Source organism: Notolepis coatsorum, assembly GCF_963971535.1.
Source record: "Notolepis coatsorum genome assembly, chromosome: 7".
In the NCBI taxonomy this organism is placed as follows: domain Eukaryota; kingdom Metazoa; phylum Chordata; class Actinopteri; order Aulopiformes; family Paralepididae; genus Notolepis; species Notolepis coatsorum.
In genome coordinates, this window is record NC_140171.1 from 13,624,125 (window position 1) to 13,641,624 (window position 17,500).

A 17,500-nucleotide genomic window follows, 5' to 3' on the forward strand; every position below is an offset into this window, starting at 1 on the left:
AAATTATTTTATATACATTTTTTATTTTTTTTTATATAAAATATATATATTATATAATTAGACTTGTACTTGTATTATCTGCGAGACATCGCCACCACGCAACAAGTCAAAATGCTGGCTATCGGCAAACAGCTCCACTGTCTGTGTGTACTCTAGTAGCCCTAGCTCAAAAAAGGATTCTCCGGCGCTGCAGCTGGATGCATCTCCGTCTGAGTCGCGTAGTTGATGATGTCACACACAGACTAAGATGTCAACAGAACACACGGAGCCTGGTGGATGCATGAAGCGATATAAATAAACCAATAGCCAATAAATGTGAAGTTATCTTTGAACCCCTGTTGTCAAGCCTCGTTAATATAACCCCTTTCCTCACTAATGGAACTGGTTTTGTGGACTCGCTGACGGTGCTTTGAGCGTTTCCAGGATTAGCAGCTAACGCTAATTAGCTTAGTAACGTTATGCTTTGGTCATTTCACATTCAGCAGCTCGAATACGCATTCAATCAATGTTATAAGACATTGATATCAGGAGCTATCTGTAGCTACTGCTAGCCGGCTAGATGACGTTAAGACAACTATTTAGTTCAATCGGACATTTCGTTTTGAACCGTGAACTAACGTCAGCTGACGCAAGCTAACGGAGATATCAACATGGGCTACTGGACTTCCTGGGGCATTTGTTGATATCCGGAGCTATCAGTAGCTAGCCGGCTAAATACCGTTAGACAATGCCTACTAAAAGTGAATAGTTGACTGGGTAATTTTGTTTAAACAGTAACGATAGCTAGGTAGCTAACGTTAGCTCAGGTCGAATGCACTATCTAGACTCAGCAGAGGAGGTCCGCCTCCTCTGTGTTTACAAACTCTACACGGGTACGGGTGGGGCTAGGGAGGAGGAGCAGTTTGCAGGTCCTGTGCGTCTGAGACAAGCGAGTGAGATATCCACTTGATCAGTTTCCGCGATCGGCGAATATGACAAATTATCGGAATTCCCCGATCGCATATTTATACTGATTATCGGCCGATAACGATCAGTGGCCGATCGATCGGGGCATCCCTAATAAAGAGAGAGGTAGATAAGGACAAAGAGAGAGGTAAAGAGACAAAATGAGAGGTGACGGTGAAAGTGACTATAATCAAGACTAAAATCTACTAAAAAGAGTCACAGAGAGAGAGAAAGAGAGAGAAAGAGAGAGACAGACAGACAGACAGACAGACAGACAGACAGACAGACAGACAGACAGACAGACAGACAGACAGACAGACAGACAGACAGACAGACAGACAGACAGACAGACAGACAGACAGACAGACAGACAGACAGACAGACAGATAGATAGATAGATAGATAGATAGATAGATAGATAGATAGATAGATAGATAGATAGATAGATAGATAGATAGATAGATATAAAGGGACACAGAGAGAGAGAGAGAGAGAGAGAGAGAGAGAGAGAGAGAGAGAGAGAGAGAGAGAGTTTGATTGCGTCGTCTCTAAAGCATCCATATACTCCGTGGTAATCAGTTAGCTTTGTAACCAGGCCTCTTTCCCGCTCAGCCTGCTCCGCTTGTTTTCTCAGCTGTTTTTGAAATTACACTATATTGTTTTCTGTGGATCTCATATAGGCTTCAAGTGAAACTGTATGATTCTACGTGACATACTGTGGTGGTGCTGCTGAGCTGCCCTGCTGAATGAAGTACTTAGAGAAGTACTACTGCTGGGCTGCTGAATGAAGTACTTAGAGAAGTACTGCTGCTGGGCTGCCCTGCTGAATGAAGTACTAGTAACATCATCACTGCCATGGTCATATCTATATCTGTCTCTCATTGGAGCCAAGCCTTTCAAGGTTTAAATGTAATAATGAAATCTGAAATTGCTTTGCCTGTGCACCCCTCAGAGACAATGCAATGGATTTCCAATAGCAATAGATGAGCTTGTCACAGCCACATCTATGACCTATGAATCAAATGCATTACATAGGCCCAGGATATGGACGTAACTTAATAATTGTATAGAACCTGTGGTCAAAAGCACGACGAGACGCCGTCACGGTTTACAGCTGCAGACGCCAGCAGACGTGCTTATGAGTTACGTAAAGCAATAAATATCGTGTAGGCTGAGCAATAGAGAAACCGGCGCCCCAGCAACAGGCACACTTACAGAGATCATTCCACAATGTCCTCAATAAATTGCCAAGCAATAGAGAAGTTGGCACTCCTACGCAACACAATTAAATGTTTCACCAAACCTCCTGGATTGGCCCGGAGACTCTGGTAATTGGTCTCAGTCTCCGGGGAAGGAGATCATTCAAACCCAGAGATTTACTTGCTTTTAAAGTGAAATGCAAATACCTGTGCCAATTTAAGAGACCACTCACAGCTGTAGAAGTAGAATTGGATGTGGCGAATTATCAGGTGTGCCGCTGTGATTCATAAGCAGAGATGTCCCAGTGGTTAATGGCTTGAGTGTTCACCTGTCACCTGTCACCGCAGGGGGGCTAGATTCTGAGGCGTCTTGCTACATTCATAGCAGGAATCAAATGTAGGCTAATGGAAATGTCATAGTAGGTGCATATTACCCTACTAGGCTGGAACAGAACAGAACAGAACAGAACAGTATGGCAACCAATTAAAGCAACCTTTTGATCCATCTTGTCATTTCATCAACACCAGAGCCATTACTCCTCTCCTCTCTTCTCCACTTCTCTCCCATCCTCTCTCCTCCCCTCCCCTTCCATCTCCTCTCCTCTCCTAACTCATCTCCTCATCTTCTCCTCTTCTCTTCTCTCCCATCCTCTCTCCTCCCTTCCCCTTCCATCTCCTCTCCTCTCCTGACTCATCTTCTCTTCTCCTCTCCTCTCCTCTCCTCTCCTCTCCTCTCCTCTCCTCTCCTCTCCTCTCCTCTCCTCTCCTGACTCCTCTCCTGACTCCTCTCCTCATCTTCTCCTCTCCTCTCTCCTCCCCTCCCCTCCCCTCCCATCTCCTCTCATCTCATCTCATCTCATCTCATCTCCTCTCCTCTCTTCTCCTCTCTTCTCCTCTCCTGACTCCTCTCCTCATCCTCTCCTCTCCTTTCCTTTCCTCTCCTCTCCTCTCCTCTCCTCTCCTCTCCTCTCCTCTCCTCTCCTCTCCTCTCCTCTCCTCTCCTCTCCTCTCCTCTCCTCTCCTCTCCTCTCCTTTCCTTTCCTCTCCTCTCCTCTCCTCTCCTCTCCTCTCCTCTCCTCTCCTCTCCTCTCCTCTCCTCTCCTCTCCTTGCCTCTCCACTCCTCTCCTCTCCTCTCCCCTCCTCTCCTCACCTGAACTCTATCCTAGAGGCAAATCTTTCCTGTGACAAAATGGCATCCAATGTAATAAAAAAAGTCAACCAACGAACTAGATTCTTGTACCGGATCTCCTCTCTGGTAAACAAGAATACCCTGAAGACTCTGGCAGGAGCACTCATTCAAGGGTACTATGACTATGCGTGCACCTCATGGTACCAAAGCACCTCAAAGGCGCTTACAGTAAAACAAAATTACAAACATCACAAAACAAACTGGTCAGACTACGACTTGACCTGAACCCCAGAACCCACCTCACCCCTGCCCACTTTGACAACCTAGGATGGCTTAGAGTAGACAACAGAGTATAGCAACTTGCAATGGGCCTGGTTTACAAAATACACTATACGACCGGGGTGCCCATGTACATGTCAAAATACTTCCCAAAGGTCAGTGAATACCACAACCACTACACCAGAGGAAGCTCAACAAATCATGTTAAACCCAGATTCGGCTCAAACAAGGGACTAAACACGTTTTGCAATTATGCCACAACAATGTGGAACGCCCTACCAAAGGTTTAAAGGAATGTGAATCCCTGCCCACATTTAAAACCGCTCTTAAAGAGCACCTACGGGAGGCTGCAATTCGAAACTGGCCACCGTAAATGCCCAAAACCCCCACCACCTCCTAATAGACAGTCTCCTCCCCACCGCATGTATATATTCCCTCCCCGCCGTATGTATATTTCTCTCCCACCCACCCACCCCCTCCTAATGTACAGTCCCCTCCACATCATATGTATATACTCTGTCAGGATCTAGGGGTAACAGTACTGTATATTTGAATACCGTTTATGTCACAAATGTATCAGTACTAAATACCTATATGTCCCTATGCCATAAATGTCATGTATGTTGTGTATGTCATAAATGTCTATATGAATTGAAAATGTGGGACCCTGATGGAAACAAGACAAACGTCTTTCTCAGGTCTGCATCCCCTTAACAATTGTATGTATTGAGCCGTACTGTATTGTACCCATTCTGCAATCTGTTAAATAAAGTTTTCATTCATTCATTCACTCCCCTCCTCTCCTCGTTCCTTCTCCTAATCATAATCAGTCACAACAAGTGTTGTTCAGTGAAGTTAATATGCGTTGTCAGCGTCCCCTAAATCCCATTCATCTTTCTTTATCTTTTACAAAAGTGCACTCTGGGAATGTATTCACATGTAGTTGGCACCCCTACAGCAGATGCACTTACAACACTTATCATACACCTCATCATGTATTATGGTGGATGCAGGCTATGAAAGAATATGCACTGTCAATGTCGTCATTGTTCATGAGCTGAAAAAAATAGCCAAGCTTACAGCGAGTCAAGTTGATCTCCATTTCTACAGCGAGTCAAGTTGATCTCCATTTCTACAGCGAGTCAAGTTGATCTCCATTTCTACAGCGAGTCAAGTTGATCTCCATTTCTACAGCGAGTCAAGTTGATCTCCATTTCTACAGCGAGTCAAGTTGATCTCCATTTCTACAGAGTCAAGTTGATCTCCATTTATCTCCCAATCACATACACATACACATACACTTGCACGTTCACACACACACACACACACACACACACACACACACACACACACACACACACACACACACACACACACACGCACACACACACACACACACACACACACACACAGAGACACACACACACACACACAGACACACACATACACACACACAGAGACACACACACACAGACACACACACATACACACACACACACACACACACACACAGAGAGACACACACACACACACACACAGACACACACATACACACACACAGAGACACACACACAGACACACACACATACACACACACACACACACACACACACACACACACACACACACACACACACACACACACACACACACACACACACACACACACACACACACACACACACACACACAGGCTAACAGAAAACAGCAAGCTCATGTTATACCTCCTAACCATCTAATAGAACTCATTAGCCATTCCTTTATACATTTCCATTCATTTCCATGTTTAACCTCCTAAGCCCTTAAAGGAAAACTCCAACATTTTGGGAAATTTGCTTATTTGCCATCTACCCTGGAGTTAGACAAGAAGATACATACCTTTTTTCTTCTCTGTGCATGCAGTAGGAGTAGGAAGACGCGCACCGTTAGCCTAGCTTAGCGTCAGTCACTGGAAGTAGGTTCCTCCATTAGCCTAGTGGAGTAACTGTACTTACAGTAGATTTCATTCACGGTCTTTGCTGCCCTGAAACGGGCGCCTGGTGGTACTAAATCCAGATTGAATTCTGCCATTGGAAAGGGGAGATTTGGCCCGATCCATAGATGTGTGACTTGGCCATAATATGGTCATTTATAGGCCTGATATTCTATATTCTATATCCATATTAAAAATTGCATTTGTCCGGGTGGCAAAATTCAGTACTGTATCTACAAAAAAACCTGTAAATCATCTGCCCTTTATTCATTTGCTTAGTTTTTTGTACATATGATCTCAAGAAGGTGCTGAATGAGCTCAGTGGCAATTCACTTTTGGTAAATGTTATCATTTGTGGTATTCACCATCAAAGATGAAAGAAATTAAATAATAATAATAAGTATTTATATTCTCCAGCATAGTAACAGTAACACAATATTTCCGACACTGGGAATACATTCCCTGAGGTCCCTAGATGTCCCCAGATACCAAGAACATGCAAATGGTCCTTGTAGAAGTGGAGCGATGTTCCATTTATTTGGGTATGTACTTTTATGTGAATTTTCTGAAAATATGGCTAGGGCTTAAGCGGTGGAAAGAGTGGATTTCCCAAGATGTTGGATTGTTTCTCTAATAACAAGAGGACTGTAATTGTATTTGTTCCGAAAATTTACCATAAGCAGCGATAGCATCACTGTATGTTAGGAGGGGGTTGGGTGACAGACACCAGAATTAATTCATTAATGGAGAGAGGGGGGGGGGTGGTGAGGGGGTGGGTTGTGGGCATGGTTCTGATAAAATGCAGCCGTACTCCTCCTCCACTCCCCCTCCAGCAAATATAGCTTACATGCATTATCTGGCTATTATTGGACTATAATTAATGTACTGGTGGAACAGAATACAGGGCTATTACTTATCCCATTGTTGAGCATCACAGAGCGAGTTAGCGAGTGAGTGAGTCACCGACCCGGTGGCGCCCACAGCGGAGCTGCGGCTTCACCCGCGCGCGCGCGAGAGAGAGAGAGGAACGGAACCGATTGTAACTGAGGACGCAGGGTTTTCTCTCGTGACGGTTGATCCAGCTGGACCGTCCCTCTTTCCCTGCCGACAGAAGGCACTGCGGTAGAGAGCCTCTCATCCTCGCCCCCTTTGCCCTCCGCAGCTTTCTCTCTGTTTGTAGAGCGACTATAATGAGCATCTTTTACGTGAGGAATGTTCTTCTCTCCCTCCCCTCCCCTCCTCATCCTCTCCTCTCCTTTCATCTATTCTACTTTTCTCTTAGGTAATTAATCCACATCCTGTCGTCTCTCGTTCTCTCTCTCCTCCTTCAGCTTTTCTTCCTCCATTATCGTCGGTTGTCTGCTTGTTTTTTTCACCGCAGTTTTTCCGCTTTTTTTTTTTTTTTTTTTACTTTCACTTCTCCCTCTTTCCTTTCCTCTGCTCTCCTCACTTTTTCTCTTTCCTCCTATATGCTCCTTTCCTCTCTTCTCCTTTCCCCCATCCTCTCATCCTCTCCCACCCAGTCCTCCCATCATCTCCTCCTTTCCTCTACCCTCCCCTTGTATCCCCCCATCTCTCTCCTCTCCTCTCCTCTCCTCTCCTCTCCTCTCCTCTCCTCTCCTCTCCTCTCCTCTCCTCTCCTCTCCTCTCCTCTCCTCTCCTCTTCTCTCCTCTCCTCTTCTCATCTCATCTCCTCTCTCCTCTCCTCTCCTTCCCCTCCCCTTTCCTCCTCTCCTCTCCCCCTCCTCTCCTCTCCTCTCTTCTCCCCCCCTCTCCTCCCCTCCCCTCGCTGTACTAAACTTTCCGCTCATTATTCCTCTCCCTGCCATACTGTAAGTGTTATGTTCTGCCTCGTTACCATGCCCACCCTCTACTTCCAGCCTATTCCCCCAGTGATAATTGATAACTTACATTTACATTTACATTTACATTTAGTCATTTAGCTGACGCTTTTATCCAAACTCAGATGTACTGCTGAGAAGGAGATGGGGATACTGTAATTGATAACGTGGGTATACCGCTGAAAAGGCAATACTGTAATTGATAATGTTGGACATGGGGACAATGTGACTCTGTATAATATAAATCAGTGGCAAACTCTAAAGGGGTAAACTCTGTGTGCCCCAGAAGTGCTCTAAACGGGTCAACTATGCACACCCCAGAAGAGCTATAAACGGGTCAACTCTGCGTGCCCGAGAAGAGCTCATCTATGGCATATGAAGATTATGCCGTGCCAATGGGATAAAAGGGGAGCACTTCCTGTTTCCTAATTGGCCGGGACGTTTACACAAACGATATACTGTACTGTGTTCTTTGATTTCTCCAGCGCCTTTAATACTATCCAGCCTCTGCGGCTAGCGGAGCAGCTCACGGCGATGTGACTGGACCACGGCCTGGTGGCCTGGATTACTGACTGCCTCAACCAACAGACCACAGTACGTCAGACTGCAGGGCAGCCAGTCAGATGAACACCAGTGCCCCCCAAGGAACTGTGCTGTCACCCTTCCAGTTCACCCTCTATACCTCCAACGTCTGCTATAACTACAGATGACACCCCGTTGTTGGTTACATCACAGGCGATGAGTACAGAGCCCTGGTGGAGAGCTTCGTAGGGTGGTGCGTCAGCAACCACCTCCAACTCAACATCAGCAAGACCAAGGAGCTGGTGGTGGACTACCGGTGAAGCAAGAACAGGTCCCCCAACTCCCATCACTATCCGAGGGGAGGAGGTGGAGATGGCGGAGACCTACATGTTCCTGTGAGTGCACTTGAACAGTAAACTGGACTGGTCGGACAACACGGAGGCCCTCTACAGGAGGGGACAGAGCAGGCTGTTCTTGTCTTTCAATGTATATAATAGGCTGCTGCAGTAATTTTCCAGTCTGTAGTAGCCAGTGTCCTCTTCTTCGGCGTGGTACGCTGGGGGGGGGGGGGGGGGTAACATCAACTCAAGAGACACTAACAAGCTGGTGAGGAAGGCTAGATCTGTGAGTCAAACTGAACAAGCTGGTGAGGAGGGCTAGCTCTGTGAGTCAAACTGAACAAGCTGGTGAGGAAGGCTAGCTCTGTAGTGAGAGTCAAACTGAACAAGCTGGTGAGGAAGGCTAGCTCTGTAGTGTGAGTCAAACTCAACAAGCTGGTGAGGAAGGCTAGCTCTGTAGTGTGAGTCAAACTGAACAAGCTGGTGAGGAAGGCTAGCTCTGTAGTGTGAGTTAAACTGAACAAGCTGGTAAGGAAGGCTAGCTCTGTAGTGAGAGTCAAACTGAACAAGCTGGTGAGGAAGGCTAGCTCTGTAATGTGGGTCAAACAGAACAAGCTGGTGAGGAAGACTAGCTCTGTAGTGAGAGTCAAACTGAACAAGCTGGTGAGGAAGGCTAGCTCTGTAGTGTGAGTCAAACTGAACAAGCTGGTGAGGAGGGCTATCTCTGTAGTGAGAGTCAAACTGAACAAGCTGGTGAGGAAGGCTAGCTCTGTAGTGTGAGTCAAACTGAACAAGCTGGTGAGGAAGGCTAGCTCTGTAGTGTGAGTCAAACTGAACAAGCTGGTGAGGAAGGCTAGCTCTGTAATGTGGGTCAAACGGAACAAGCTGGTGAGGAAGGCTAGCTCTGTAGTGTGAGTCAAACTGGTCAAACTAGAGGTGGTGGCAGAGAGGACGATGAGGAAAAAGCTAGACGCTATACTGGAAAATCCCACCCTCTATATGAGGAGCTAGCAAAGATGAGGAGCACATTCAGCCATAGACTCACCCCCCCCCCCCCCCCAGTCATTTGTGCCGGTAGCCATCTGGCTCCACAACCGTGGGCATGGACTTCTGCCAATAGTTGGAGAACTAACAGCTGGAGAACTTAAGAACTTTTAGGAGTATCTGACTCTTATTAGACTCTGGCGCAGTGTACTACTACTAAGTTAAATTAAGTTATTTATAAAAAATTTACCCAGGGACAGTGCACATTAATCAACACATTCAGTTTCCACATCAATGTAAATGTGCCAGAATTAGCTAATGATCTACTTTTCATCTGTAGTCCCTGCCTACCCTGCATGTCATTATGGTGGGGGAGGAAACCAGAGTACTTGGAGGAAACCCACGCAAACACAATGTACCACCATGTATACTATTATTATTTGTGTATTATATTATTATATTATATTATTATTTATATCTTTATAATATATATTATTATTTTATATAATTGTACTTTGTTATTCATATTTATATTATTATTATCTCTTATCCTGCCTGTACCTCCCCTCCCCCGTCCCCCATGAGCTGCTATGACGCCTGCATTTCCCCAAGGGGATCAATAAAGGTACACTTTTTTCTTTTTCTTTTTATTATCTTTCTTCCCCCCTTTTTCCCGATTTTTCTCCCATCCCACCCTTCCTGGTTGTTGCGTACTTTCCCCTACTGTTGGTCCGGGAGACCGGAGACTGTCACATGCTTTCCTCCGACGCATGTGCAGCCTGGGGCAGGCCAACCTGGCCGCGCAGGTTCTCACCGGGGAGAGTGTAGCGTGTGGAAGGCCACACTATCTCTCCTCAGTTCCAACCCTCGCTGAGCAAGCGCCCCGACCGAACTGTAGGGGTCGCTGTCCACAACGCCCAGGACCCACCCTTCAGCTTTCCCACCCCCTGATACAGCCAATTGTATCAGTGTGAGAGGCCAGCCAAGCTGATAGCAATGCCGGGAGCTGGATTCGAACATTTAATTTTTTTTTATCATTCCATTTGGGCTGTGGGCGGTGCTTAATGTCTGAAGGAGTCGACTGAAGGCTTCTTGTCCTCTGCAAAAGCATGCAATGGACCTATCTCAAACCCTGCCCTCTTTTCTTGATCCTCCAATCACAACTGTCGCTTACCTCGGACAAACTTGTAAGCAACAGTTGTGATTGGAGGATCAAGAAAAGAGGGCAGGGTTTGAGATAGGTCTATTGGTCCACTGATGGATACATCTTGATATTTGTCTAGTGTGTTCATTAGACGGGTGAAATCCTCTTTCAGTGCCTCTGTGCCCGTTTTCTTAGGGAGTTAGCCTCGCTGGTATGCGCGCCATTAGCGTTAGCCACACTTCTAGGCCTCTTTGCTTTTGGAAAGAATGATACCATCTAAAGAAGATTTACAACACATTTTGTTTGCATTCGACTAAGAGGTTGGCAGTCGACTACGGCTCCTTTCGACCCATTAGTCGACTATTCAACTAGTCGAGGTCAGCCCTGCTATGGTCCAGACATCCTGTCAAAACCTCCATATCTCTCTCATCCCAGGAGCCAGACTGCATCCCGACGGGCTTGCCTTGTGACTGGGAGGTGCCAGCCACGTGAGACGCGACGTGATCTTTAGGATCAGATTTGAAATGAATTGACATGATTGAACTGTCGAGCGGTTCGTAACCGTGGGAACCTGCCGTGGTATATTCTGCACACCTGCACGCACTCTGAGCTACTCTCTCCTGCTCTCGGCTGCGCTGTGTCTCTGTCTGTAACGGTACCGTTAACCGCAGGCCGTGTGTTGAAACGTGACCTTGGGAGTGATGATGTGACTGATGCTAACTGTACACTAAACGATTTCTGATGTGATTTTGCTGTCACAGGGGGGCAGCAAATGTGAGTGTATCTGACACAGGGGGCAGGGACAATTTGCTTGATGTGTTTGTGCGTGTGTGTGTGTGTGTGTGTGTGTTATGTGTGTGTGTGTGTGTGTGTGTGTGTGTGTGTGTGTGTGTGTGTGTGTGTGTGTGTGTGTGTGTGTGTGTGTGTCTGTGTGTGTGTGTGTGTGTGTGTGTTTGTGTCTGTGCGTGTGTGTTTATGTGTATCGTATATGTGTATGCGTGTGCATGTGTATGTGTGTGTATTGTATGTGTATGTGTATGTGTGTGTTTGTCACCATGTTTATTGTTCCAGTCCTGAGATCTACCACTAGAATCATGCATGTTGTATGGTTATCGACAGTCTCATGTAGTGTGTGATGTCGATCCACATGATTTATAACACTGCTGTCAATAGATAAGCCAGTCGTCCTGCATGTTGATACATTCAACGCCATAGCCACGCCCCATCTCTGCTCTCTAGCGCCACCTTTCCATTGCCTATTTTCACGATGCGTCACAATGTTTGCAGAGCTATATCTATATTCTATATTATATAGCTATGGAGAAAATAGTCCGGCTCATTTGACAGACACTATTTGTAGTCCAATGTGTAAAAAATAGTAAATTTGTCCATGTATACGTTCGCGTGTTATCCCGTGGTGAATATTGTATAGTTTCAGAGTGATCCGGGCTAATTCCTGGAAGCTGAGTTATGGAGCGCTGTGTGCATTTTGCGAAAGTCGTTTGTGTTGCTCGCCTGGACACGATATTATTTCCAAATCAAGGGTATATAATAGGTATTATGTTTCATCATGAAGGCATCAAGGGGGGGGGGGGTCGTTTTGTGATGCTCTGATCGTCAGCAACGCCATACTTTTTTAATACTACATACTACATACATACTACATACTACACACATGTGAAATCATTGTAGGATCAAAGTAGGATTGATGTCATATAGTCCTTACCTTTGATAGGAGGTATTGCAAAAAGAATATTCCAATTGTCTGATCGCGATTTCCAGTATTGATGGAAACATGGCACAAAATATGCATCAAGTGTGCTGGACGCGTTCCAAGGTGCTTGGATGAAGCGTTTCCTTGCCTGGGTCCAAATTCTCCACCCGGACCATATAAAATGTAACACACAGTGTGAAATAAGCTTTCAAAGGGTAGGCGATACTGCCACCTAGCAGGATTCGGCCGGCATTTCACTCTCGGGGTCTCAGAATGAGTTCCAATGATAACACTGAGGTCCGTGAGAGTGTATAGAATATTAAGATCAAAAGTCCGAAAAACTGACCAAATAACGTGTATACTCATTATTGGCGGTTAACCGCTGGCGGCCAATAATGAGTGATTGGCTCAGAAAGTGTTAATGATCATAATAATAACAATACACTTTATTTATATGTCACCATGAATCGCAGCCCAAAGTGCTTCACAGCAGTGAAGATAATAAAATGAGCATAAAATAAAAGCAATGCAGAGAATAAGAAATGGGGAAAAAGAAATGCAGGTGATAACCAGTGTTGGGCAAGTTACTTTTAAAAAGTAACTAGTTACAGTTACTAGTTACTTCTTCCTAAAAGTAACTAAATTACTTACTCAGTTACAAATTATAAAAGTAACTAGTTACTTCAGAAAGTAACTATTGCGTTACTTTCAAGTACACATTTTTACATAAACAACATACACAAATCTAAACTATTTTAATGTTGCTGTGGGACAAAGTGAGACTAGCCTCCAATCAAATGCCATGTATGTAGATATTATAATTGCTATGTTTATATAGTGGATCATACAAATACAAACACAATAGATGTTTTGGAACTTTTGATATGTATTGCCCCTCAACAGGCCACAACTGGGCAACATTAAATTATGCTTGTTAAGCACTATACCAAAAATAAATAACAAATATATACTGATTGATTGAACATTTTAATGAACAGATTGCAGAATGGGTACAGTACAGTACAGCTCAATACACACAATTGTTAAGGGGATGCAGACCAGAGAGAGACTTTCGTCTTGTTTACATCAGGGTCCCCCATTTTCAATTCATGACATTTATGACATACACAACATACAGATATAAGAATCTAATCTAATCATCTAAACTAATCTAATCATGACATTTAAGACATGCATGACATACAGATATATATATATATATATCTCTGAGCACCTGAAGACTGTGCTATTAAACCAGGAAGTGCAGCACTGTTGATAAGGCTGTAGCCTCCACTACTGTGTAGTGCCCTGTGCTGCAACACAACTAACAGAATAGTGAACAAAAAACGTTCATGGACCCGCGGTCTGTCATTGACTGCTCGCTTGTGTTGTTCGTTAGATTAGTTTTGGATTATTTGGGCTCGCCAAACAAACTATCAAAACGTACACGGACCGCGGTCTCACGTTGACTGAACTGACCCTGGATGCTTTCAAACACCCGCCCACCTCTAACTCTGATTGGCTTACCATGACATTTTACTCAACCTCAGCCAATCGCGCACTGTCCACTAACCAAGGAAAAAAAGTATTGCTTCTCGGCGCAGAGAATCTCTGATCTGAAGATCTGTCTGATGAAAAAAACAGATTCAATCATAGTAACGCGCCGCATTTTTTGGCAGTAACGGTAACGGCGTTATTAAGATTGGAAGAGTAATCCGTTAGATTACTCGTTACTGAAAAAACTAACGCCGTTACTTATAACGCCGTTATTCCCATCACTGGTTATAACAATACAAATATTGACTCACACAGTTTAAAACCTGAGTCTTCTCCATTAGAGGCCCGGGTCATAAAAAAACACTTTAGTTTTGAATTGAATTGTTTTTTTCTGTGTTGATTGCATTAGTTTAGTTCCATTCCAGAATATTATATTACATTCATTAGGGTAGGATAACGCCGATACTCCCTTTAGGGTACGCCGACGGCGATAATTCAGAAGATCCACAGCTCTTTTGACATGTTTTTCCCTTTTTTCATTTTGGATGTTTTTTTTAAATGTTTTGTCTCCCGGCTCAAATCATTGCTCTAAGTGCTGTGGCTGAGATCTCCTGGTCCGCTGCACAGCCCTCGCCCGGTGCTGTGGCTGAGACCTCCTGGTCCGCTGCACAGCCCTCGCCCTGGATATTACTTCCCCTCCACAGGGAGGAGGTCAAGGTTCATTATGAGAAATAATCTCTGAAAATATCCTGTCGGAGTGGAGTCATAATGTGTGACGCTCCGCAGCCTCCAATCTTAGCGGAATCATAATGCGTGTGGCGCGCGTGAACCTCTAGGATTAAAGAGGCACTGACGTGTGAAGTCTTTATTAATGTGAGAGTCTATCTGATGTGGATTATACTGTAAAGTATTTTAATGTGAGTGTATCTGATGTGGATTATACTGTATGTGAAGTCTTTAAATGTGAGTGTATCTGATGTGGATTATACTGTAAAGTATTTAAATGTGAGTGTATCTGATGTGGATTATACTGTAAAGTATTTAAATGTGAGTGTATCTGATGTGGATTATACTGTAAAGTATTTAAATGTGAGTGTATCTGATGTGGATTATACTGTAAAGTATTTAAATGTGAGTGTATCTGATGTGGATTATACCCCCCTCTCTCCCACCCCCCTCTCTCTCTCCCTCCACCCCCTGCTCCCCCTCCCCCCTCTCTCTCCACTAGGTATGGTCTATGGATGGCTACTATAAAGGCAGGCGTGTACTGGAGTACAGGACTATGGGTGATTTCACCAAAGGACAGAACTTTGTGCAGCACCTGTTGCCCCACCCCTGGGCGGGGACTGGCCACGTGGTCTACAACGGCTCCCTCTACTACAACAAGCACCAGAGCAACATCCTGGTACGCTATTGGCTCCTCGGTCAATCAATCAAGCGTTGCTCATAATACCACATTTAGCAGAGTTAAGGCTCCCACATAGTCGGGCGTACTGTCAGCGGACCGGACTCTGCGCGGCATGTCCGCAGCCGTTTGAGGTTTCATAGTCGAGCGTACCGCCGCCGCATACCAATTTCCTACATTTCTGTTGCCAGTTTACTACATTTCCCACAATCCTTGCCCGCTATTTACACTATCTGTCACGGCGTCGTCCACCGATGTCAAAATAAAGAGTCTAGGTTATCTCCGTTTCCAAGTTTTCGAAATAAAACTGGCAGTTTTACACACTTCACTTAGAAAAGCCATTCAAACTTCAAGTTTCTTCAGATGGTGAAATAATAACGATTAGCGATAGTAAAACTAAATTTAGCGTCATCTACATTTACATTTAGTCATTTAGCTGACGCTTTTATCCAAAGCGACTTACAAGTTCTGTACGACAAGTCATCAGGAAGGGCACAACTCTATCAGCTGAGTAACAATGTTCATCAAAGTGTTGAGTGCTACCTACCAGGTACATAGCAAGTTTTACCGGACCGATCCCACCCATTTAACCATGATCTTGCCCTACTCTCTCTTGGCACGGAGTGAGTGTTCAGAGTAAAATGCAGATCGGTGTCACATTTAATGCAAGTCGATGTCAACCAACACGCCGAGCAGCCTTTTGTGTGACACCAAGTACGCTTTGAGTCCGCTTTGAGTACGCTTTGAGTGCGCTTTGAGTACGCTTTGAGTGCGCTTTGAGTACGCTTTGAGTACGCTTTGAGTATGCTTTGAGTGCGCTTTGAGTACGCTTTGAGTACGCTTTGAGTGCGTTTTGAGTACGCTTTGAGTACGCTTTGAGTGCGCTTTGAGTACGTTTTGAGTACGCTTTGAGTACGCTTTGAGTGTGCTTTGAGTGCGCTTTGAGTGCGCTTTGAGTACGCTTTGAGTGCGCTTTGAGTACGCTTTGAGTACGCTTTGAGTATGCTTTGAGTGCGCTTTGAGTACGCTTTGAGTACGCTTTGAGTGCGTTTTGAGTACGCTTTGAGTACGCTTTGAGTGCGCTTTGAGTACGTTTTGAGTACGCTTTGAGTACGCTTTGAGTGCGCTTTGAGTGCTTTGAGTACGTTTTGAGTGCGCTTTGAGTACGCTTTGAGTGCGCTTTGAGTGCTTTGAGTACGTTTTGAGTACGCTTTGAGTACGCTTTGAGTACGCTTTGAGTGCGCTTTGAGTACGCTTTGAGTGCGCTTTGAGTGCTTTGAGTACGTTTTGAGTGTGCTTTGAGTATGCTTTGAGTGCGCTTTGAGTGCGCTTTGAGTGCGCTTTGAGTACGCTTTGAGTACGCTTTGAGTACGCTTTGAGTACGCTTTGAGTACGCTTTGAGTGCGCTTTGAGTACGCTTTGAGTACGCTTTGAGTACGCTTTGAGTACGCTTTGAGTACGCTTTGAGTGCGCTTTGAGTACGCTTTGAGTGCGCTTTGAGTGCGCTTTGAGTACGCTTTGAGTACGCTTTGAGTACGCTTTGAGTGCGCTTTGAGTGCGCTTTGAGTACGCTTTGAGTACGCTTTGAGTACGCTTTGAGTACGCTTTGAGTACGCTTTGAGTGCGCTTTGAGTGTGCTTTGAGTACGCTTTGAGTGTGCTTTGAGTACGCTTTGAGTGCGCTTTGAGTACGCTTTGAGTACGCTTTGAGTACGCTTTGAGTACGCTTTGAGTACGCTTTGAGTGCGCTTTGAGTGCGCTTTGAGTACGCTTTGAGTACGCTTTGAGTACGCTTTGAGTACGCTTTGAGTGCGCTTTGAGTACGCTTTGAGTACGCTTTGAGTACGCTTTGAGTACGCTTTGAGTACGCTTTGAGTGCGCTTTGAGTACGCTTTGAGTGCGCTTTGAGTACGCTTTGAGTACGCTTTGAGTACGCTTTGAGTACGCTTTGAGTGCGCTTTGAGTACGCTTTGAGTACGCTTTGAGTACGCTTTGAGTGCACTTTGAGTACGCTTTGAGTACGGTTTGAGTGCGCTTTGAGTACGCTTTGAGTGTGCTTTGAGTACGCTTTGAGTACGCTTTGAGTACGCTTTGAGTACGCTTTGAGTACGCTTTGAGTACGTTTTGAGTACGCTTTGAGTATGCTTTGAGTACGCTTTGAGTGCGCTTTGAGTGTGCTTTGAGTGCGCTTTGAGTACGCTTTGAGTACGCTTTGAGTACGTTTTGAGTACGCTTTGAGTGTGCTTTGAGTACGCTTTGAGTACGCTTTGAGTGCGCTTTGAGTACGCTTTGAGTACGCTTTGAGTGCGCTTTGAGTGTGCTTTGAGTACGCTTTGAGTGTGCTTTGAGTACGCTTTGAGTGCGCTTTGAGTACGCTTTGAGTACGCTTTGAGTACGCTTTGAGTACGCTTTGAGTGCGCTTTGAGTGCGCTTTGAGTGCGCTTTGAGTGCGCTTTGAGTACGCTTTGAGTACGCTTTGAGTACGCTTTGAGTGCGCTTTGAGTGCGCTTTGAGTGCGCTTTGAGTACGCT

General features: G+C 45.1%; 1 protein-coding gene across 1 annotated transcript in view; it reads left to right on the top strand.

The window, feature by feature from the left end:
* The window catches only part of LOC311231519 (noelin-2-like), a gene marked incomplete at both ends in the record, with an annotated part of 163,496 nt that overhangs the window by 130,024 nt on the left and 15,972 nt on the right, over nt 1–17,500 (top strand). Inside the window, one exon of the mRNA XM_084318131.1 lies at nt 14,794–14,970. Within this exon, the coding sequence (XP_084174257.1) occupies nt 14,794–14,970 (177 nt within the window). The remainder of the gene's footprint in view (nt 1–14,793; nt 14,971–17,500) is intronic.